The sequence below is a fragment of the Girardinichthys multiradiatus genome, chromosome 11, assembly GCF_021462225.1.
Source record: "Girardinichthys multiradiatus isolate DD_20200921_A chromosome 11, DD_fGirMul_XY1, whole genome shotgun sequence".
NCBI lineage: Eukaryota > Metazoa > Chordata > Actinopteri > Cyprinodontiformes > Goodeidae > Girardinichthys > Girardinichthys multiradiatus.
The window spans coordinates 44,721,619-44,745,937 of NC_061804.1; the positions used below are offsets into that span (position 1 = coordinate 44,721,619).

A 24,319-nucleotide genomic window follows, 5' to 3' on the forward strand; every position below is an offset into this window, starting at 1 on the left:
CTGCAGGTTTTGCACCAGCACAGAGCCATGCCTGCAGTCTTGAATCCCTTGCCTCCAAAGTTACAAAAAAGCTACATTTATTATGCGTGCCGTCATCACTAAAGAGGGCAGAGGACTATCTAAACATCTGATACACAGAGCAGGAGAGATAGGGGGACTCAGAGAGAGATGGAGAAACAACAGGAGAGACAAAACGGTAGCCATTGTAGTGCTGAAGCTAACGCTGAGATAGTGACCTCTTATCATGACAAGAAAAAAACAGAAAAGGTTCCCAAATGTAGAGTGCAGCAACAGAAAATATGTTTTTTCACGTGCCTCCATGTTAGAATAAGTCACAGATGTCACAGTAAAGAGAATTTTGTTCAAATCAAGAGAGCCTGACACACCAAAACAACCCACCGAGTGCAATAGCAAAAACAGAAAGAAAAGTGTTTTTGAATGATGTAGAAAAAGAGACTACAAAAGCACTTAAAGTGACTAATGATATTTTCATGACCTCGGATAATGGAAGTGTGTTTATACTTGTCCTGATACAATCGATCACAACATTTTCTTAGAAAGGCTGAATGATGCTGAAAACTAGTCCATGCATTTGTTGCTTCAAGGCTGGAATATTGTAATTCCTTACTATCAGGATTTCCATATGTTCCATATGTTCCTAACAGAGCACTTCATTCTCAGGCTGCAGGTTTACTGGTGGTTACTAGAGTTTCTAAAAGTAGAATATGAGGCAGATACTTTAATTATCATCTATATCTTTAACTAAACACTGTTTTTTACATTAATCAGAAAAGGTCCTTTGTGTATATAACTAAGTGTTGTGCAACAATAGATTAGGTTTTGCTATATATAACTGTTATTAAGCATCAAAGGGAATTATTAACAAAGTTTAAAATTTTTAAAATAATTTCTAAGTTGGGGCACCACCTGGAAGGAAATAATTGCCAAATTGCTATCAGTCTGTTAGTCTGCCCCAACCCCCAAACGGAAATGAACAATAATTATTTTTCTTTCCTAAATAACTTCTCAATATTAAGGCCTGTCAATCAATTTATTTAATCGCATGGATGTCCACAGTTAACTCACGATTAACCACATTATTTAAAATATTTTAATTTACCTTGACCTGTTAAGCCCGATGAACCCGTGAGTTGAGCAGAAGGATGCCAATGTTTCGCCAGCTCTAAAAGTCGGTCAAACACCGCCAGATTTATTTTTCCTAAATACCTCACAAGAGGAGACTTTAATGTTTACAAATCAGTTACCAGTTTTTCACAAATACATTTGGTTTTACAACAATTTAAACACACAAGATGATGCTTAGGTGTCCATCAGGCATATCTTAGTCTACACGTAAAAAGCTACAGGAAACAAGTGTGTATGTATATATAAATATATAATATACAAGGGCTGCATATATGGTGGCACAGTTTGTAGCACTGTTGCAGCAAGAAGGTCCTGGGTTCAACTCCAAGCCGGGGATCTTTCTGCATGGAGTTTGCATGTTCTCCCCGTACATGTCTGGCTTCTCTCAGAGTACACCGGGTTCCTTCCACAGTCCAAAGACATGCCTGTTCGGTTAACTGGTCTCACTAAATTGCCGTTAGGTGTGTGAATGAGTGTATGCTCGGTTGTTTGTGTGTTGCCCTGCGATGGACTGGCGACCTTTTTGGACACACCTTCTCATTCAAAGAGTTTTCTTTATTTTCATGACTATGAATATTGTAGATTCACACTGAAGGCATCAAAACTATGAATTAACACATGTGGAATTATATACTGAACAAAAAGGTGTGAAACAACTGAAAATATGTCTTATATTTTAGGTTCTTCAAAGTAGCCACCTTTTGCTTTCATTACTGCTAGGCACACTCTTGGCATTCTGTTGATGAGCTTCAAGAGGTAGTCACTTGAAATGGTTTTCACTTCACAGGTGTGCCCTGTCAGGTTTAATAAGTGGGATTTCAAGCCTTATAAATGGGGTTGGGACCATCAGTTGTGTTGTGCAGGAGGTGGATACAGTACACAGCTGATAGTCCTACTGAATAGACTGTTAGAATTTGTATTATGGCAAGAAAAAAGAAGCTAAGTAAAGAAAAATGAGAGGCCATCATTACTTTCAGAAATGAAGGTCAGTCAGTCCAAACAATTGGGAAAACTTTGAAAGTGTTCCCAAGGGCAGTCGCAGAAACCATCAAGCACTACAAAGAAACTGGCTCACATGAGGACCGCCCCAGGAAAGGAAGACCAAGAGTCACCTCTGCTGCGGACGATAAGTTTATTCAAGTCACCAGCCTCAGAAATCACAGGTTAACAGCAGCTCAGATTAGAGAACAGGTCAATGCCACACAGAGTTCTACCAGCAGACACATCTCTAGAACAACTGTTAAGAGGAGACTGTGTGAATCAGGGCTTCATGGTAAAATAGATGCTAGGAAACCACTGCTGAGGACAGGCAACAAGCAGAAGAGACTTGTTTGGGCTAAAGAACACAAGGAATGGACATTAGACCAGTGGAAATCTGTGCTTTGGTCTGATGAGTCCAAGTTTGAGATCTTTGGTTCCAATCGTCGTGTCTTTGTGCGGCGCAGAAGAGGTGAACGGATGGATTCGACATGCCTGGTTCCTACTGTGAAGGTGTGATGGTGTGTGGGTGCTTTGCTGGTGACACTGTTGGGAATTTATTCAAAATTGAAAGCATACTGAACCAGCATGGTTACCACAGCATCTTGCAGCGGCATGCTATTCCATCCATTTTGCGTTTAGTTGGACCATCATTTATTTTTCAACAGGACAATGACCCCAAACACACTTCCAGGCTGTGTAAGGGCTATTTGACCAAGAAGGAGAGTGATGGGGTGCTGCGCCAGATGACCTGGCCTCCACAGGTAGGAAGTACCAGGAAAAGACCCAGTACTTCCTACCAGCTACCGTCCCATATCCTTTATTAACGTTGATCTCAAAATAATCTGTAAAGCCGTCGCAAAAAGACTAGAAAAGGTAACTCCTCTCATAATACATCCTGAAGAAACTGGTTTTATAAAAGGGAGGCATTCATCCACAAATTCACCAGATTACTTAATTTTATAGACTATTCCTACAGTAAAAATATTGAGACCAATATATCATCACTACATGCAGAAAAGACATTTGATAGAGTTAACTGGAAATTCTTGTTTGCAACCTTGACTAAATTTGGTTTTGGAAGCTCTTTCATAAACTGTTTAAAAATATTATACAGTTCCCCAACAGCACGTATCAGGACCAATAACCAAACATCTTCCAGCTTCTATCTTCAGAGGGGCACCAAGCAGGGATGCCCCCTTTCCACCTCATAATTTGCAATTTTTATTGAACCACTAGCAGCAGCAATCGGGCAAACTAAAGATATTAAAGTCATAAAACCCATGATTATTGAACATAAAATCAGTCTTTAAGCAGATGGTGTATTGTTCTTTCTCCAGCATTCGCAAACTTCTGTCTCTCAGGTAATTGGATTGATAAATTCTTTCTCAAGAATTTTGGATTATTCTATAAATTGGTTGAAAAAGACAGTTCTTCCTATTAACTGCTTTTCACAACTACAGTCAGGGAATATTACATACTTGGGTATTAATGCTTCTCCCAGATTGGCAGACTTAACAAAACTAAACCACATCCCGAAGATGATCTCGCTAGATGGAAATCTCTACCCATATCACTCATGGCCAGAGTTGCTTCAATAAAAATGATGGTCTTTCCAAAAATCAATTACTTATTTTCAATGATCCCAAATAAACCCTCATCTGACTGGTTTAGATCTCTGGATTCCTCTATCACTAAATTTCTTTGGAAAGATAAACCCTCGCGTATTATCTTAAAAACTCTACAAAAGACCAAAGATAAAGGAGGATTAGATCTGCCTTACTTTCATCATTACTTCTTAGCCAACAGGCTACAATACATCTCAAAATGGTTTAAACATAGTCCTCTAGATGAACCCTGGCTAGACGTAGAACAGGCACTATGCAATAATATTAAGATTTCAGATCTACCATTTATTACCTCATATATAAAACGACATGTATGCTTTAAAAGCCTCAATATCAGCACCTCTCTGATAGCATGGTGGGAATATCTAAAAATGTAAGGGTCTTCACTAATCCCATGTAGACTCACACCCATCTGGAACAACCCTGACATCTTACAAAAAAAATATGATAAACTTTCCAGATTGGAGGAGTAAGATAATTGAATACCTGGAACATATGTTTAAAGGAATTCAGTTAATCCCATTTAACAGATTAATTATACAATATGGGTTGGTCAAGAATCTATTTTTGGAATATCAACAAATTAAATCTATTGTAAAAAATTAACTTAGGCTTAAAAACGTTGGGTCACAAATGCCATCAAGTGTACTACAGTTCCTAAAACTCACCCCCCGCCAAAATTAATGTCTAAAGCCCGGGGGCCTTCAGGGCATCGGTGGGCGTAGGGGCCTCCTAAACTGGTGGGAAGGTACCATCTCATTCAAGGAGATTCAAGGAGGAGGATCTGTGGGAGGGGGTGGGGCAGAGTCAACCTGGATGTCTAATGTCTTATGTGTTCTGGGAGATGTTTGAATGTTGGGGTGGGTGTGGGTTTTCTTCTGGGGTGCAGGTGGGTGGTTGGCCTTGGGTGGGGATGGGCATCGTTTGGATCTGGGTGGTTCCGGTTCGGATTTTGGTTCGTTGTCAGGGTTCCGGTTCCTGATGTCGGTCCCAGTTCTGTCTGGGGGAGGGGGGTCGGAGGGATCTGCATGGTTTGGGCGGGCGGGCTGGCCAGGGTTGATCTCGGGGTGGAATGGTCTCGGCTTCTTGGTGGGTTTTGGCTCTGTGGGCTCTCTGCAGAGTTTCTTCCCCACCTGTTTTTTTTTTCTATTAAATGCACACTATAACAACATGCATCAACACCACATTTGAGTGGGCGGAGGTTGGCTTGGGGTCTTTTCACACCCTCGTTTGCTGTTTGCCATCTGGGGTCAGAGGCCGGGTGAAGGAGTGGGCCTTCTGGTCGGGATCTGGGCTGTTGTTCGGATTCTGGTCTTGGGGGGTTGTCTGGTGCTGGGTCTGGCTTTTCGGCCCTCTTGGGATTGTTTGGATTGCCTTGGATCTCGGTCCCTGGCTTCATTGCCAGGTTCGTCAGTTGGAGGGGTGCCGGGCTCCAGCGAGAGACTCTTGGCCAGGCAGTGTGCAGTGTTGATTGAGATGTGGCTTCGCTTTGGTGGAGGGTCTGGCCAGCCTGCTTGGTGCGGCGAGGTGTGACGTGCGGGAGGGTGGGTGTCCAGCATCCTGGGGTACCTTTGGAGTTTGGGTGTGGGGTTGGCGGGGTGCCCGGTCCTTGGCATGCTGTGGTGGCCTTCCTCCAATGCTTCATTCTGTGGCTCTTGCCAATGGCCGGGCGTAGGGCTATGGTTGGCAGTCGAGTGGGTGGGGCAGTTGAGCATGTCTTGTGCCTGCAGTGGAGCGGCTGGTGGGATGTGCTTGGCTTGGAGCAGTTGGCCTGCCTGGCCCAGTTACCCGGCTCGTGAGCGTTTTTCCTCTCACGAACTGGTGGGCTGGGGCAGCTGGCGCTGGCCAAATGGTTAGACGGTCTTGGCAGTGTGCTGCTCTGCTGGCTGTTGTGTCTGGGTGGCGGTGATCGAGGTGGCGGCCTAGAGAATAGCATGGGGGGCTGCAGCTTGTGGGGTGGGGGGGGTTGTTTCCGCTTCTTGGATGTGGGGTCACTGGCATCTCTATAGGCTGTGCGGCGTTGGTAGAGCCAAGCTGGATAATGTTTCTACCTGGGCTATTGTTGCAGTGGCAGTAATGTGGTGTGTTTGTGTGGTTCCATGGTGAGGGACGCCGGCTCCGAGTGCTTGGTGCTGGCCAGGGACTTCTTGCCGGGTGAGTTTTTCCCGTCTTGGTGTGGGGTCGGGAGTTCCGTTGTGAGCTTGGTGCTCAATGGTGTCTGCCCTATTACGCCTGTGGGCAGAAGCTGGGGTAGTGTTGCGCAGGGCGCTTGCCTTGCCGTTGCGGTGCGCTGTGTGGTGGGTACGGGACGCGGCGGAGGTGCTTGGTGTGGGGCTGTGTGTGGAGCTTGCGCTGTTTGGGTGTTGCTTCGTCGGCTTTTCGGGGATAAAGCTCACCTGTGGGGGTGTGCCCATGTGCTGTGGGCAGGGTATTCATAGCGTTTGGGTTTGAGGACGTGTTAGATATATGTGTCCTGGTTGGGGTTATATATACATACATGATTTTAGGAGAAACAGGAATAAGTCAAAAACTATTTCCATCATGGGAGAAGAAGTGGAGGTTGTGGAGGAGTATAAATACAGTGCCTTGCGAAAGTACTCGGCCCCTTTGAACTGGTCAACCTCTTGCCACATTTCAGGCTTCAAACATAAAGATATAAAATTCTAATTTTTTGTGAAGAATCAACAACAAGTGGGACACAATCATGAAGTGGAATGAAATTTATTGGATGTCAAACATTTTTAACAAATAAAATACTGAAAAGTGGGGTGTGCAATATTATTCGCCCTTCTTGCATTAATACTTTGTAGCACCACCCTTTGCTGCAATTACAGCTGCAAGTCACTTGGGGTATGTCTCTATCAGTTTTGCACATCGAGGGACTGAAATCCTTGCCCATTCTTCCTTGCAAAACAGCTGGAGCTCAGTGAGGTTGGATGGAGAGCGTTTGTGAACAGCAGTCTTCAGCTCTTTCCACAGATTCTCGATTGCATTCAGGTCTGGACTTTGACTTGGCCATTCCAACACCTGGATACGTTTATTTGTGAACCATTCCATGTAGATTTGGCTTTATGTTTTGGATCATTGTCTTGTTGGAAGATAAATCTCCGTCCCAGTCTCAGGTCTCTTGCAGACTCCAACAGGTTTTCTTACAGAATGGTCCTGTATTTGGCCCCATCCATCTTCCCATCAATTTTGACCATCTTCCCTGTTCCTGCTGACGAAAAGCAGGCCCAAACCATGGTGCTGCCACCACCATGTTTGACAGTGGGGATGGTGCGTTCAGGGTGATGAGCTGTGTTGCTTTTATGCCAAACATATCATTTTGCATTGTGGCCAAACAGTTCGATTTTGGTTTCATCTGACCAGTGCACCTTCTTCCACATGTTTGGTGTGTCTCCCAGGTGGCTTGGGGCAAACTTCAAACGAGACTTTTTATGGATATCTTTGAGAAATGGCTTTCTTCTTGCCACTCTTCCATAAAGGGCAGATTTGTGCAATGTACGACTGATTGTTGTCCTATGGACGGACTCTCCCACCTCAGCTGTAGATCTTCGCAGTTCATCCAGAGTGATCATGGGCCTCTTGGCTGCATCTCTGATCAGTCTTCTCCTTGTTCGAGATGAGAGTTTAAAGGGACAGCCGGGTCTTGGTAGATTTGCAGTGGTCTGATACTCCTTCCATTTCAATATGATTGCTTGCACAGTGCTCCTTGAGATGTTTAAAGCTTGGGAAATCTTTTTGTATCCACATCTGGCTTGAAACCTCTCCACAACAGTATCTCGAACCTGCCTAGTGTACTCCTTGGTCTTCATGATGCTTGAACAGAACCCTGAGACTTTCACAGAGCAGGTGCATTTATACGGAGACTTGATGACACACAGGTGAATTCTATTTATCATCATCAGTCATTTGGGACAACATTGGATCATTCAGAGATCCTCACTGAACTTCTGGAGTGAGTTTGCTGCACTGAAAGTAAAGGGGCCGAATAATATTGCACGCCCCACTTATCAGTTTTTTATTTGTTAAAAAAGTTTGACACATCCAATAAATTTCATTCCACTTCACAATTGTGTCCCACTTGTTGTTGATTCTTCACAAAAAAATAGAATTTTATATCTTTATGTTTGAAGCCTGAAATGTGGCAAGAGGTTGACCAGTTCAAGGGGGCCGAGTACTTTCGCAAGGCACTGTATGTATGTATGTATAAATGTATGTATGTATATACATATATACAAAAATAAAAGGGAACACTCAAATAACACATCCTAGATCTGAATGAATGAAATATTCTCATTGAATACTTTGTTCTGTACAAAGTTGAATGTGCTGACAACAAAATCAGACAAAAATCATCAATGGAAATCAAATTTATTAACCAATGGAGGCCTGGATTTGGAATCACACACAAAATTAAAGTGGAAAAACACACTACAGGCTGATCCATCTTTATGTGATGTCCTTAAAACAAGTCTAAATGAGGCTCAGTATTGTGTGTGGCCTCCACCTGCCTGTATGACTTCCCTACAATGCCTGGGCATGCTCCTGATGAGATGGCGGATGGTGTCCTGAGGGATCTCCTCCCAGACCTGGACTAAAGCATCCACCAGCTCCTGGACAGTCTGTGGTGCAACATGACGTTGGTGGATGGAGCGAGACATGATGTCCCAGATGTGCTCAATCAGATTCAGGTCTGGGGAACGGGAGGGCCAGTCCATAGCTTCAATGTCTTCATCTTCCAGGAACTGCTGACACACTCCAGCCACATGAGGTCTAGCATTGTCCTGCATTAGGAGGAACCCAGGGCCAACCACACCAGCATATGGTCTCACAAGGGGTTTGAGGATTTCATCTCGGTACCTAATGGCAGTCAGGCTGCCTCTGGCGAGCACATGGAGGGCTGCACGGCCCTCCAAAGAAATGCCACCCCACACCATTGCTGACCCACTGTCAAACCGGTCATGCTGAAGGATGTTGCAGGCAGCAGAACGCTCTCCACAGTGTCTCCAGACTGTCATGTCTGTCACATGTGCTCAGTGTGAACCTGCTTTCATCTGTGAAGACCACAGGCGCCTGTGGCAAATTTGCCAATCCTGGTGTTCTCCGGCAAATGCCAAGCGTCCTGCACGGTGTTGGGTTGTGAACACAACCCCCATTTGTGGATGTCGGGCCCTCATACCATCCTCATGGAGTCAGTTTCTAACCATTTGTGCAGACACATGCACATTTGGGGCCTGCTGGAGGTCATTTTGCAGGGCTCTGGCAGTGCTCCTCCTGTTCCTCCTTGCACCAAGGCGGAGGTAGTGGTCCTGCTGCTGGGTTGTTGACCTCCTACGAACTCCTCCACATCTCCTTGTGTACTGCCCTGTCTCCTGGTAGCGCCTCCAGGCTCTGGACACTACGCTGAGACACAGCAAACCTTCTTGCCACAGCTCGCATTGATGTGCCATCCTGGATGAGCTGCACTACCTGAGCCACTTGTGTGGGTTGTAGAGTCCGTCTCATGCTACCACGAGTGTGAAAGCACCACCAACATTCAAAAGTGACCAAAACATCAGCCAGAAAGCATAGGTACTGAGAAGTGGTCTGTGGTCCCCACCTGCAGAACCACTCCTTTATTGAGTGTGTCTTGCTAATCGCCAAAGATTTCCCCCTGTTGTCTATTCCATTTGCACAACATCATGTGAAATTGATTGTCAATCAGTGTTGCTTCCTAAGTCGACAGTTTGATTTCACAGAAGTTTGATTTACTTGGAGTTCTATTGTGTTGTTTAAGTGTTCCCTTTATGTGTATACACACTCCCTGGCCACTTTATTAGGTACACCTTGCTAGTACCGGGTTTGACCACCTTTTGCCTTCAGAATTGCCTTAATCCTTCATGGCATAGATTCAACAAGGTACTGGAAACATTCCTCAGAAAGTCTGGTTCCTATTGACATGATAGCATCACACAGATGCTGCAGATTTGTGGGCTGCACATCCATGATGCGAATCTCCCGTTCCCCCACATCCCAAAGGTGCTCTATTGGATTGAGATCTGGTGACTGTGGAGGCCATTTGAGTTCAGTGAACTCATTGTCATGTTCAAGAAACCAGTCTCAGATGATTTGTGCTTTATGACATGGCACGTTATACTGCTGGAAGTCACCATCAGAAGATGGCTACACTGTGGTCATAAAGGGATGGACATGGTCAGCAACAATACTCAGGTAGGCTGTGGCGTTGACATGATGCTCAATTGGTACTAAAGGGCCCAAAGTGTTGCAAGAAAATATCCCCCACACCATTACACCACCACCAGCCTAAACCATTGATACAAGGCAGGATGGATCTATGCTTTCATGTTGTTGATGCCAAACTCTGACCCTACCATCAGAATGTAGCAGCAGAAATCGAGACTCATCAGACCTGTGAGCCTGTGCGAATTGTAGCCTCAGTTTCCTGTTCTTAATGGACAGGTGGGACCCGGTGTGGCCTTCTGCTGCTGTAGCCCTTCTGCCTCAAGGTTTGACGTGTTGTGAGTTCAGAGTTTTTCCCACAGAACTGCCGCTCACTGGATATTTTCTCTTTTTCTGACCTTTCTCTGTAAACCCTAGAGATGGTAGTGCGTGAAAATCCCAGTAGATCAGCAGTTTCTGAAATAGTTAGACCAGCCTGTCTGGCACCAACAACTTTCTTGCTTGGTTTGAACTGCAGCAGGTCGTCTTGACCATGTCTACATGCCTAAATGCATTGAGTTGCTGCCATGTAATTGGCTGATTAGAAATTTGCGTTAACAAGCAGTTGGACAGGTGTACCTAATAAAGTGGCCGGTGAGTGTATGTATATGTAAGAAATTAAGACCAGCTTCCTGAATCTCAAGGTTCAGGTCTTACTTTCGGCTCAGTGTACTTTGGATCCAACTTTTTCTTCAAATTTACAGCCAAGTGAAATCAAGATGTTCATGCACGTGTCCTCCCCAATGCAGCCTGTGAAAACTGCGGGTTTTGTAGCTCAATTATGTCATAGAGATTCCAGCTGTGACTCCTCCCTGGGAGCTGTCATGCAAATGGATTAATATTGTGCAGTCTGGAATTAAGAGTTTACCAGTCTCTTTTGTTTTCTGTTTGTAATTCAGTCTGTTTCCTCTCACAGACAGGCCCAGCATAAGCTATAATCTTTTACTTGATATAATGAATTCTTACAGTCTCGGATGTTTGAAATTCGGTTTTTGATAAGTAAAGTAAAGGAAAGAAAGCTAACTTTCCCAAACATAACTGGGCTGTTTTTCAGGTGAGCACCTTCTAATGCTTAGTTACTCTGAGGAAATAACTTTTAAGAAGTCTACAAGAAGTTGTGTCAGTTTTTCTTTACTTCTTGCTTAATTTTATGTAACCACAAATGTCTCACTGAGGTGCAATATCTCTTTTTTATGTATTGGTTAAATTTGTCTTTGACAAAAAATTTTTGTTATCATAAACAGAATAATGTTTGATAGCCTACAGAAACAAACATGTCCCAAGACATTAACCATTTATCCACCTTTTTTCTGACAGTGTTGTTGCTAGATCGATTGAATTTGCAACCCTAGGTAAAAGTCGCCACTATAAAAAGCAGTTTGTATCGATGGCTAGTGGTATATAAGCTGCATTTTAAATAATTGGTTTGTAATTTAGCTAAATTTCCACAATTGTTTGCAGCTGTCTCTATAATCAGCTTAACATATGGCTGCGTCTAAAGGTGCATTTACTCAAACAAGGTCAAAATTGTTCCTGGATGATTTTTTTGGTTACCAACAGATCAGGAATCAATACAAATATGAAAACCAAGTGTGTTCCCTCCTGTCACTCAGCCAAAAAAATGCCAACAGAGGACAATCCTTATCCCACGATGTGGTCAATTGAAATAAACTCCACAAACATTTTTTTTAATAAAAGCACTACTTTAAGAGAATCCAATATGATTTTAGGTTTAGGAAAAACCAAATGACACTACACCACTCACAAAAAATTAAGGATATACAGATTTTGTGTACAATTTATGATAAACGTAAAACGTTCACGCAACAGTGATACATCATGAAAGGGTATTTCAGTAGAAGCATGCAATAGTGATTTCCTCATCTCAATTTATTGAAACAAAAGCCAACATCAGTGATGGGTATACCACATAAAAAAATGTCAATGTCTCAGTAACATGTCGTTTGCCCTTAAGCATCAATTACAGCTTGACAACAACATGTTGTCATGCTGTTCAAAAGTTGAGTAATTGTCTGCTGAGGCCTGACATCCCACTCTTCTTAAAGGGCAGCCCTCAGGTCATCGAGGTTCTGGGGTACAGAGTTGCGAGGCTCTAGATGGTGATTGCATAGGTTTTGTATGGGATTCAGGTCGGGGGGAGGTGCAGGTCACTTCATTCGAAGTACCCCAGTCTCCAGACGCTCCTCCCTAAAGATGCAACCTCCATGTGCTGGAGCATTGTCGTTCATGAAGATGAAATTAGGCCTGTGTTGTTCATGCAGGGCACAATGACTGGATTAATGATTATATTCAGGTAGACAGTGGCTGATGCATCTCCTTGACATTTCAGATTTCGTTGGCGCCAATCATTTCTGCTCATCGACTTTTGTCAAAGAACAGCACTGAGGCCCACTGGTCCCTCGTCCAGCGTAAATGCTCCCTGGTCCATGCAAGACGATGATGCCTGGTGATGTGGTTAGGTACCCTTGCAGGTCATCTAGCACGCAGAATATGCTGATGTAAACTGTTTCGAATGGGACACTTGGGCGCCTTTCAACTTCCCTAAATGTGCCTGGAGTTGAGTGCCATCCATCAACTGGTTCTGCAGGGCACTGTTCACAATGAAGCAGTCATCAGTGTGGGATATGGCCAAAGGACGACCGCTATGCCTTTCTGTAACTCTTTCAGTCTTTTTGCATCTGTTGCAAACTGCTGATGACACTCTAAGCTCAGTGGCCACTTCCATCCTAGAACATCCTATTTGAAGACTCTCAGTGGTGAGGGACTGTAAATCATTTAAGTGTTGTCTTGGTCTCATGATGTCAAAATGTGAACAGCATGATGAGGAGGACTGTTTAAATACCAATTCTGATTGATGCATATTGGTCGGTGTCATGGATCAAACACCTGTTGTGAATTTTGCCATTAGAGAACAGCAAGTTCTGCAAAAAGTACTGAAACATTTAACAGTTGTGCATGTGCATTAAAACGTTTAAAGGTCACAATAAACACACCTTTAAAGGTTATAGTGGGTTTTAAGTTCATCCTGTAATTTCCCCCTACAGCTGATTATCCTTAATGTTTTGTGAGTAGTGTAGGCATATTTTATGATCAATAATAATTCATTACTACATGACATGCCCTTCTTTGCATCCCTTCCCGCAGCAGTCCCCAACCTTTTTCATGCCACAGGGCAGTTTAATGTCAGAAAATATCTTCACGAACCAGCCTTTAAAGGGGACATATCATGCGTTTAAATCCTTTCTTTTCACACTTAAATCATTCAGTTCTGGTCTATATAAAGTGGAACTGCAATGTTTTGCATCTGAGAGCAACTTGTTTTGGTCTCTTTAAATGCTATTGAGGCACCTTACACCCCAGCCCCCCTACTAGTCAAAGAACATTCCACTTTGACCTGTTCGGACAATTATATAGTCTGATAACATTTATCTAGCGCCGCCGAAAACAAGACAAAAATGGCAAAAGCATTTCAAAACTGTTTATGTAAAAAAAGTTATGTACGGTTATGTCCTCAAGGAACTAAAAGCAGCACACAGCACTAACTTTAGCAGAAGACACGATGCTACTGCTATCAATACAATGGCCAGGAAGTCATATCTACAAACAATTAATTCATGTCTAAAATAAAGTTTGTCGCCATTTTAGCGTTATTTGCAGCTTACCGCTTTGCTGTGTCCGTCGTTTCCATAGACAGAAGGAACTGACCCCTTAATCAGATGAAGTCTTTCAGCAAATCCTTCTTGATACTGGCGGAGGTTGGAAGTGAGGGAAATAGGAATTTCTCGACCGATGTGGGAACATTTTGATGAAAAATACATTTTACCAGCCACTTTGAGGAGGTTCTGATGCTGGGGGACGGTGTAATGAATTGTGCGGGTTAATATCCACAACAACCAAACCGAACTTATCCTTTTTCAGCGTAGATATACTTGAGCTTGGACTACAAAATCGAGGTGAAAAATAAACATGGCGGATACGCGAAATTAATCAGGTGGAAGGCCATGACCTTATTTAGCTATTAAGCAGCAAAAACTGTGACGTAACAGTTGGAAAAACATAAGAGATGATAGCGAAAACTGAACAGAATATAAAAATATCTCCTGGAGAGATTAAATTAAACTTTTCTGCACTCCTACAGACTCTAAGTACACAGAAAATATTTTGTAGGCTTTTTATAGGCTAAGAAAGTAGATTTTGCATTATATGTCATTTTTTAAGGTGTGGCAAATACAACAAATTAAAATAATAAAGATAAAAGCTGTGGTATTTTCTAATTATAATAAACGTGAACCCACTGTGTACCCTTTTACAACTTCATTAATAGCAGGCTTGTAACATCCCAACAACAACATAAGTAATACTCTCCTACCCCTAACACTCTGGTCGCTAGGGTAACATTTAAACATGCCTTCAAAAGATGATACACCACAAAAACAAACTGCATGAAAAACACAACTCACCATAGCATTGACTCAGTGGGAGACCTGAGTTTGTTTCTCTGCAACGAGACGGTCCTATCCAGGGGTAATGGAAGGCAATGACACCCGAAGTGTGTTACTTGTCCAATCTACTCCGTAATTTAGTTTTTGACGCTGTCACTGTATGTCAGAGTTAGACACACTGATAAACTCAGAGAAGGTATGCAATGAAGACACAAGTGAGTCAAAGTTATCTTTGGCTGGCCAGGGAGGGACAGTCTGCCACTAATCAGTGAATTTCTGTTCTCTCCGAGGAGCTGCACACTGAACCCAGCCTTTTATTGAAGAAAGAAAAAAAACACTCATGTTACAGCATCATGGGTGTGACCATGCACAGTTTCATAAATACAAGTTCTACTGATTAAAACTGGTTCTATCCAGATACCGATACAGCACATACGTCCACATCTGGCACTCAAGGACGCGAAGATTGCCGGGGGTGCTCTTCCCAGAACATCCCACGCGCACACAAGTTCCTGCTCAGTCTGCATAGCAACCACCCAAATGCAACTCTAAGACAATATGACAATTCTGTTAATAGTTCATAAAACACTCAAGATAAATGTGAAGTATTCAAACCACTTCTATCAAAGTTCACCAAACTAAATAAATAAAAATGTCTTTTAATGATAAATCATTTAGGATAAAGAACCTTTTTAAACTATGCAATGATAATTTGTATACAAATCTTCCAACACTGTAGAAAACCCTACTTCCCAAAAATTATTAAAAATTATTATAAACTTCTTTGGGAATATTTCAATTGTTACGGACACGGAGACTGAAATGAAAAAGAAAAAAGAAGCTCGAAAAAGAAAGAGATGGGGCAAAAGGGAAAAAGGGGAGAAAAGGAGGAAATAGTGGAGGAGAGAAAGAAGGATGAAGAGAATACAAGATTACACTCTGCTTGCTTATACACCTGCAGCTGTTTTCTTTGTTTTTTTTTAACAAAATAGTACACGGTACTTATGAATGTAAAATGTATTTAGTGAGAGGTGCAGCCCAATATAGAACATCTATGTATCTGTCAACACCTGAAGCTTAACACCTGTGAGTATGAGTGTGGACGTGCTTTTGTATACAAGGTTTCTCCACAAAAATATGCAATAGCAAGTGTGAGGACCCACAGACATGCCCCCTGGTCCCCGGACGGACACTGAGGAGATCCGAGCCACAGACATCCAAAGGCCTCCCAAAGCACAGGAACCTCATAATATGGGGGGGCCTAAGTTGATCCAGGAGAGGGAGTCCAAGACCCAACCTGTCACAAAACAAAACAAAAAAAACACAAAAAACAAAACAGGCACACACAGTCACAATCACCCACTCCCACCCTCATGCAGACAGCGTCGGCACCGCCTTGACCCCGGCTCACCCAGGGCCAGTGTCACCTACCACGCCCCCCCCCTCAGCCACAAAAAACACTACATCACTGGCACTGCAACGACTGCCCAGGGAGAAACACTATCCAGCTCATCTCCACCATCGCCGCCCAGCCAATCCATACGCCGGTGACCCCACATCCTAGAAGTGGACACAACCCCTCCACCCCACAGGCTGCAACCCCTCCACGCCACCCCCCAGCCCATTGCCCCAATCCCCCCTGGACACGACAGCCAGCAGAGCAGCACACCTCCAAGCCCACCCAACCCCCCAAGACAGCTCCAGCACCCCCAGCCCACCAGTCCACGAGAGGGATACATGTACCAGCCGGGTACCTGGGCCATGCCGGCCAACCGCTCCAGGCCAAGCACAACCCGCCAGCCGCCCCGGTGCAGTGACTCTGACCATAGATGGGAAATAGCGAACGGGGGTGTGAAAAGACCCCAAGCCTGCCTCCGCCAGCTCAAATGTGGTGTTGATGCGTGTTGTTGTAGTGTGCATTTCATAAAGAAAAAAACGGTAGGAAAGAGGGTCTAGCTATAAGAATATTGGACAGGAAGTCACAAACACAAATCAGACAGTAGATATAACCTGCCTAATGTGCTGGTGACAGTATGTGTTCTGGAAGCACATGTTGATGTATTGTATTGGTTTATTTGTCATATGCAGGTTAACACACAGTCAACAATGCAATGAAATGCTTGGGATAAGAAGAACTGTTCAACTCACAATAAAAACATGTTCAGACAGGGTCACATCTTCATGTTCCCCTGCTACCTACTGGAAACACATACATTATTTCAACATCAGTTTACTCAGTCAAATAAATTCTATTTTAATATGAAACAGATGGAATGTTCTAATGGACTACTGTTACACTACGCCCTCTGGAAATCCAGATGATGTGCTTCGTTATGACCTTTTCTTTAGGTAACTCTAATTTATAAAAAAGATTTTCGATATAGTTCATTTGAGATGTTTGACTTGCTCTCCTTTCTAACTGTTGACATTTTCTTTCCTGAGCCAGCTGTGATAAGGACCCACAGACCACTGTCTTTGAGAATGGGAAGAGCCAAATGGGCCGCTTTGCCTTTGAAGTATTCCGCTTTGTCAAGCACAAGAACCAGAAGATGTCCACTGTGTTTCTACACTGTGTTACCAAGCTATGTCGAGCAGATGACTGTCCCATGCTCATGCCAGTGAGACCAACAGAGAACACCTATGCACAGACACATGACAGATATTAGAAAACTGTTTAAACAAAGTTTGGTCAGAGTTTCTTTAGAAGAGAAAGACATTTACAGACACCCTTCAGCATCCAACACATCCATTTAATGTATAGCATTAGAATTCAGCCATGGTCCTCAGTGACCAAGTCGAAATGTTTTACATGTTTATCAGCCTAAAAGCTTTCACAGAATTCTTCTTCTTTTGGCCTTTCACTTTCAGGGGTTGCCACAGCAGGTCAACTCTCTTGATCTAATCCTATCTTCTGCATCTTCATTTCTCAAACCCACTTCCTTAATGTCCTCTTTCAACCCTTCCATAAACCTCCTATTTGGTCTTCTTCTAGGCCTCCTGCCTGGCAGTTCTAGCCACATGTTTAAACCATCTCAGTCTGGCCTCTCTTGCTTTATCTCCAATGCATCTAACATGAGCTAACCCTCTAAGGTACTTATTACTAATCCTGTCCATCCTCATTAATCCCAAAGAGAACCTCAACATTTTCATATTTGTTACTTCCAGCTCTGCCTCCTGTCTCTTCCTCAGTGCCACTGACTCTAAATCATCACCACAGCAAACAAGAAGGGGCTCATATCCCATCCTTCATGCAGTCCCACTTTGAACTTGTTTGTCACACAGCTCTCATACATGTCCTGCACCACTCTAACATACTTCACTGCGATTCCAGACTTCAACATACAATACCACAGTTCCTTGTTCGGCACCCTGCCCGATGTTTTCTCTAGATCTACAAAAACACAATGCAGCTCTCTCTGACCTTATTGGTAATTCTCTATCAACATCCTTAAAGCAAATATTGCATTTGTAGTACTTTTTCTTGGCATGAAACCATACTGCTGTTTAGAAATGCTCACTTCTGACCTCAGTTTAGCTTCCACTACTCTTTCCCATAACTTCACTGTATGACTCCTCAACTTCATTCCTCTGTAGTTGCCAGAACTCTGCACATCTCCCTTGTTTTTGAAAATTGGTACCAGCACACTTCTTCATTCTTCAGGCATCTCTAAGATCTCACTGAACAGCCTAGTCAAAGCCTAGTTAACCTTTCTTCCAGAAGAAATACCAAGTACTCTCCTACCTGTCTCGCTGATAGCATTAGCTGTAGTTGTCCAGTCATCTAGAAGTACTTCCTGGCCACCCAGAGCCCGTATCAACTCATCTGGAAGAAATAATTCCCTGCAGCCATTTCTATCACCATTTCCATCCTCTTTGCAAAGTTCACCATCATCTGTCCTTCTGCATTCCTGTTATGAATACCAAAGCTGCCCATCGTTTCCTCATCACCTCTGTTCCCTGATCCAACATGTTAATTGAGACCAAACACCACTCTCTCACCTCTGGGGATAGCATCACTTCATCTAACCTGGTCTCTTGAACACACAGTATGTTCATCTTCCTCCTCTGCAAATTCTCTACCTTTTTCTGTCATAGTCCTAACATTCAAAGTCCCTATCTCAGTATCTCTCATGTATTTCTATCATTCATAAATAATTTTTCTATGTGACAGGAAACATTTTAGCAGCAGTGAGTCCATGTGGTTCAGCAGAGCTTGACTGAAACATGCACATTTTAGAATAATACCGGCACATCTCAGATAATGTTATAGTTTTTCTTGTCACTCATTTCAGAAAGTGAAACTCATGTTATATACATACATTACACAGACTGAAATATTTGAAATCTTTATTTCTTGTAATTCAATATCCCAGAAAATTTGAATTTGGGTCAGTAGGTTACACAATCATGAGGAAGATTGTTGACTGGACAGATGTCCAGAAGACAGCCATTGACACCCTCCACAACGAGGGTAAGCCACAAAAGTGCATTGCTAATGATGATGGATGTTCCCACATTGCTGTATCCAACCATATTTATAGAAAATTGAGAGGAAGGAAAAATTGTGGTAGGAAAATGTGCACCAGCAACAGGAGTTTCCACAGTCAGTGATGATTTGGGGTGCCATGTCATCTACTGGTGTTGGCCCGCTGTATTCTGAAGTCCACAGTCAACGTGCTTCCTTCTGCTGACAAGTTTTATGGAGATTCCAATGTCATTTTCCAGCAGGACTTGGTACTGACCCTCACTGCCAAAGGTAACCAAAGCTGGTTCAAAACCTGTTACTGTGCTTGATTGGCCATCAAACTTGCCACACCTGAACCCCTTAGGGAATTTTCAACAGAAGAGAGAGACCAGACTCAACAATGCAGATGACCTAAGGGCTGCTATAAAAGCAACCTGGGCTTTTATAACAGCACACCTCAGCAGTGGCACAGGTGAATCGCTTCCATGACACATTGCACCGATGCAGCAAATCAAGCAAAATAAAGACCAAATACATGCCATTTCTGTTTAAAATATAATTTTTCACTTATCTCGGGTAATATTAAAATTTTCTGAGACACCGAAATTTGGGTTTTCATGATCTGACCTATCTAAAAACAAAATTACAAGAAATTATGGCTTAAAATATTTCACTCTGTATAATGAATCTAAATAATATGAGTTTGACTTTTGGAAATGAGTGACAAAAAACACTGAACGTTTTGATTATTTCAAGATTTTCTGACATGTAGCTGTATATTTGTTCACAACCTTCATATAAAAAATACTAATGGCGTGGAGGGGCTGTGGTGGGGGGGTTGTATCCCGTTCTTGGATGTGGGGTAACGTTTCTCCCTGGGCTATCATTGCAAAGGCAATGATGTGATGTGTTTGTGTGGTTGCGGGGGCGTGGTGGGGGACGCCGGCCCCGAGTGCTTGCCGCTGGCCGGGGACCTCTGGCCAGGTGAATTTGTCCCATTTTGGTGTGGGGTCGGGGGTTCCGTTGTGGGCGTGGTTCTTGATGGTGTCTGCCCTGTTGCGCCTGTGGGTGGGGGCTGGGGTCGCGTTGCGCGGGGTCCTTGCCTTGCCGTCGCGGTGCACTGTGTGAGCGGGGCTGTGTGGAGCTTGTGCTGTTTGGCTTTTCGGGGATGAAGCTCACCTGGGGGGGGAGGTGTGCCCCTGTGCTGTGAGGAGGGAATTCATGGCATTTGGGTTTGGGGGCATGTATTCGATATCTGTGTCCTCGTTGGGGGTGGCCCTGTGGGGAAATTCACATTGGGGTACATTGGGGTGGGGGGCTCATGGGGTTGGGATCGGAATTCGTTGGAGGATTGGGACTATATCATCCTGTGGCGGCTCTGGTTGGTGGGCTGGTTTGGACTATGTAGACCCCTCTTTTGTACATGGCCCCGTCTCCGGATGAGGATGGGGATCGTTGGGGACTGGGACTGCTCAGATTCAGGCACCAGCCCAGGCTAGCCCAGCCCAGGTTTAGGTGCTTTGTGGTCTGCCTGTTTCCACCCCCGGAGGGAAGGGGACCACCTGCTGGGTCCGGGGGCTGGTTGTCCCTATGGGGCATCGGCATCTGGACCCGGGAGTATAGAGTATGTATGGGGAGTGTGAGTGAGTGTATGACGTCAATTGTTGTTTGTCTTTACGCTGAGTGCGTGGGTGTGAGTGTTTTTATGTGTACGCATGTGGGTGGGAATGTGTGATTGGCACTGTGTGTGCCTGTTTTTTGTGTCAGGTTGGGTTTTGGGCTGCTCCCACTCCTAGATCAGTTTAGGCCCCCATCAAACAAAGGACCTATTTCCTCCCTGCCACACTACCTGCCGGTGGTTGGTGTCTCTGTCCACCGGTGTACTTGTGGTTCTCGGTATCTGGGGCTGGGTGCTTTGGTGTGTGCTGGCTCACTCCCAGTGGTTGCTTGCTGGGGTCTGGACCCCTGGGCTCTGTCGAGCCTCTGCTTGGGGAGTGATATGTCGCAGGGTCTCAGGTCTCTGGGTCCATGGCTGGATCTGCTCGGACGTAAACGGCTGCCGGCGGGGCCAGTGGGCTCGTCGCTTCAGCTCCCTGGGGCTTCTGCACTGTGGCTCCTGGGTAGTTCCCCTGGGACTCTCCCCTGCTCTTCTCTGGGGGGTTTGCGGTAGTCCCGGCGGTGGTTCTCCTGGGGTTCCTGTGTTCTGGGGGGCCTTTGGATGTCTGTGGCTCGGATCTCCTCCGTATCTGTCCCGGGTCCAGGGGGTAGGGCTGTGGCTTCTCACACTCGCTGTTGCATATTTTTATGGACAAAACTTGTATACACAAGTGCGCTCACACTCAGACCCACAGGTGTTTAGATTCAGGTGTTAACAGATACAAAAATATTTTATAATGAGACGTATTTACCACTAAATACATCTTGCATTGACAAGTAACGTGCACTTTTTGGTAAACAAGCTGGTGATATGAACGCAGATGTAGAAGCAAGCAGGGCGTTATCTTGTATTCTCTTCATCCTTCTTTCTTTCCTCCATTCTTTTCTCCTTTTCTCCCCTTTTCCTTTTTGCCCCCTTTCTCTCTTTCGTGCTTCTTTATTTTTTCCTTTTCATTTCTGTCTCCATGTCCGTAACAATTTAAATAACCCCAAAGCAGTTTCTAATAAAATTTCTTTTATAAATATCAAGCAGAGCTTTAAAGCGTTAGCTGTAATGCTCCACTTGTGAAAGTAAATCTGTTGGGCTTTTTCTTGGCACTCGGACGACAATTCTGAGTGCTACTCTGCTGGACAGGACAAAGTTTAAAAAAAATAAAAAATACACTGATTTTGCTGTAAATACACTTAATAATAAAATAATCCATTAGTGGAAAGCACTGCATTTACATTTGTCTATAAGTAATATTCCTAACTATAGCATTATAGAACCAATAAATTATTTTATTTTTATATTTTATGATTTAGGATAAACATTGTACTTTTTACAACACTATATTTAATACTTAAAAATGTGACAATATTCATCCAATTGTTTTAATAAATATGTTCATCCTAACATTATGCTAACTACAGAGAGAATATATTTACACATGATTAAGAGGAATATCCAGTCATATATGCGTAATCATATTTAACAACCTTTATCATGCCTGCTGATTTAATGACCACAGTGGGTGCATTTTTGGTTTGCTGTTTGTCATAGATCTGTGGCAGCAGGAAAAAGAGAGATGTCTCAGAAGCAAAACAGTCCAGCAAGTCATCAGGAAATGCTGTTCTGACTTCGGGGCCCATCATCACTCGAAGTGGTACAGATTACTTTGTCCTCTGCAATTACCTCTACCTGTGTACAGCAACCAACTTGCTCTGCTTGGAAAACAAGCAGTGCTTAAACACTAAGGCTTCCTTTATACAGCACATTGTATTTTCTTTGGTGTAGTTTCAACAAAATGGAACAAAGCTCAATGAAAATGTCTGTTCCAGTTCATCTGAGTGTGCCCTTCACTATTGCTTAACCCTGTTTCCATGCCCCTGGATGCAGCATTGTTGATAAGCGCTTGTGGTTCCTCCAGAACGTTTCTGAAAAGAGTGGTCAAAAGGTGACCTCTTTAAATCTTGGGGTGCCTCATTTAAAGCAAAAAACATTATTATAATTATTTAATTAGGGTGAAATGGTGTCAGCAATTTCGAAATGGCAGCCATTTTAATAACAGGTCTCACTGATTTGGACTGCATCTATGTATGATTTCGTTTTATAGATAAATGTTAAACATGTAAAGCAGGAGTTTTCAGTTTAGACAAAGGGCTCAGGCAATTGGCATAACTGCTGAAGCATCCTTCATACAGTAAAAGTATATAACTTGCTGTCTAACAATGAATGTTTGTTGCTGTGTGTTGTCAGTGGACCCCCACACCTGGAATCTAAATACAATGTATTTGTTTTCACAGATGAAACACCAACAAACAAGTCTCAGCTAGGTATGGACTCCCATTTGTGTTATTGTTTTGACTTAAGTAAACTTTTGTTTAAAGGATTATTCAATTTATTTTGAAAACAATTTTCTGACACAATGAGGGCTTTTGGAGCCAGGCCTTTAGGTAACAGAATCAGACCTGAATATAGAAAGATGATGTACAGTATGAAACAGCAGAGTGTGATGGCCCATAGTAAACAGTAATAGCAATTTTGTCAATAACCAAAAAAAAAAAACTTTACTTATGAGAATAGGTCAAATGGCAGTGTAGCTGCTTGTTGGGCACACAGTTAAAGACCGGAGAGAGCACTGTTTCCCCAAAGATTCTCTAAGCAGGAAGAGTGGGAGAAATTTGTAGAAATGGGTTAAAAATGGTAGATTTCTCCTCAACAGAAAGCTAAGATACAGGGACACAACACAGTGATACAGATATAGTGTCACAATTACAACAGATAGCTCTTGCAGAATTTATAGCCATCTAAGTATGTTGTTAGGAAGTGTTAAGGTTTCAAGGTAAAAAAATCTATTTTTTCACTATGAGATTATAAACACTTGTTGGTACAAAACATCAGGTGACACCAACAGATCGTTTTATTACATTAAATCAATAACTATGAATGATCCCACCAACAATAATTTGCCTTTTTTAGGACCGAATGAATAATTGTTTTGAGAGAACCAACTAATACAGATTTGTAAAGTTTGCATACCATGACATTGTGCTCAAAATACCATTTTCATAATTACATTGTAATTCAGTTAAACACAAGAAAAACAAGGAGTGATTATATGTTGAAAAGTGAGACTTCCAGTTGCTTCTACCACTACTATGTTTTACACAATCACTGCACAAGATGCTCATATAAAATTTTATGTTATTGGAAAAGACAACTGAAATGCAGACCCATGCATATCAAAGTAATGCCAGTCAGAACAGGAGAAGAAATGATAACATCCATCTTAAAGTTGGTAGTTCACTGATGTGATTAATTACAGGCAGACATGGCTCATCACAGAGCACTAAAGGTCTTATCTCACCACTAAGAACCTCTTTCAATTCTTTGTGTCTTTTTGGCCAAAGAATATTTTGACACTAGCTTAACAGTTAGTGCACTGATTTTGAAGAAAAATGAACAAATGTATGACAGGGAAACTGAAGTAGCTGAAAACCTGCCTATGGTGTCAACCAAGGGCGAAAGAAAGAGATCTTTGCTGTTTTTAGAATCAGAATCAGCTTTATTGCCAAGTTCGTACATACAACAAACAAGGAATTTGACTGGTATACTTTGCTCTCTGGGTTCCTTTTTTGTTTTTTGTGTTATAAGATATATTCTATATATATCCTTATGTCCATAAATACATATATACAATATACACTTATACAAAGGTGGATATTTATATTTATATATTTATAGCAGGTTATGGCTTTCTGTTAAAAAGTAAGCAGGA

At 43.0% G+C, this 24,319-nt stretch overlaps 1 protein-coding gene across 2 annotated transcripts in view; it reads left to right on the forward strand.

Annotated features, from left to right (window-relative positions):
- zpld1a (zona pellucida-like domain containing 1a) overlaps positions 1–24,319 on the forward strand; it is a 36,260-nt gene that overhangs the window by 6,920 nt on the left and 5,021 nt on the right. For both annotated transcript variants that reach the window (XM_047378583.1, XM_047378584.1), the window contains 4 exons: positions 16,706–16,786; positions 16,884–17,055; positions 22,102–22,204; positions 22,845–22,874. In XM_047378583.1, coding sequence (XP_047234539.1) covers positions 16,706–16,786; positions 16,884–17,055; positions 22,102–22,204; positions 22,845–22,874 — 386 coding nt within the window. The remainder of the gene's footprint in view (positions 1–16,705; positions 16,787–16,883; positions 17,056–22,101; positions 22,205–22,844; positions 22,875–24,319) is intronic.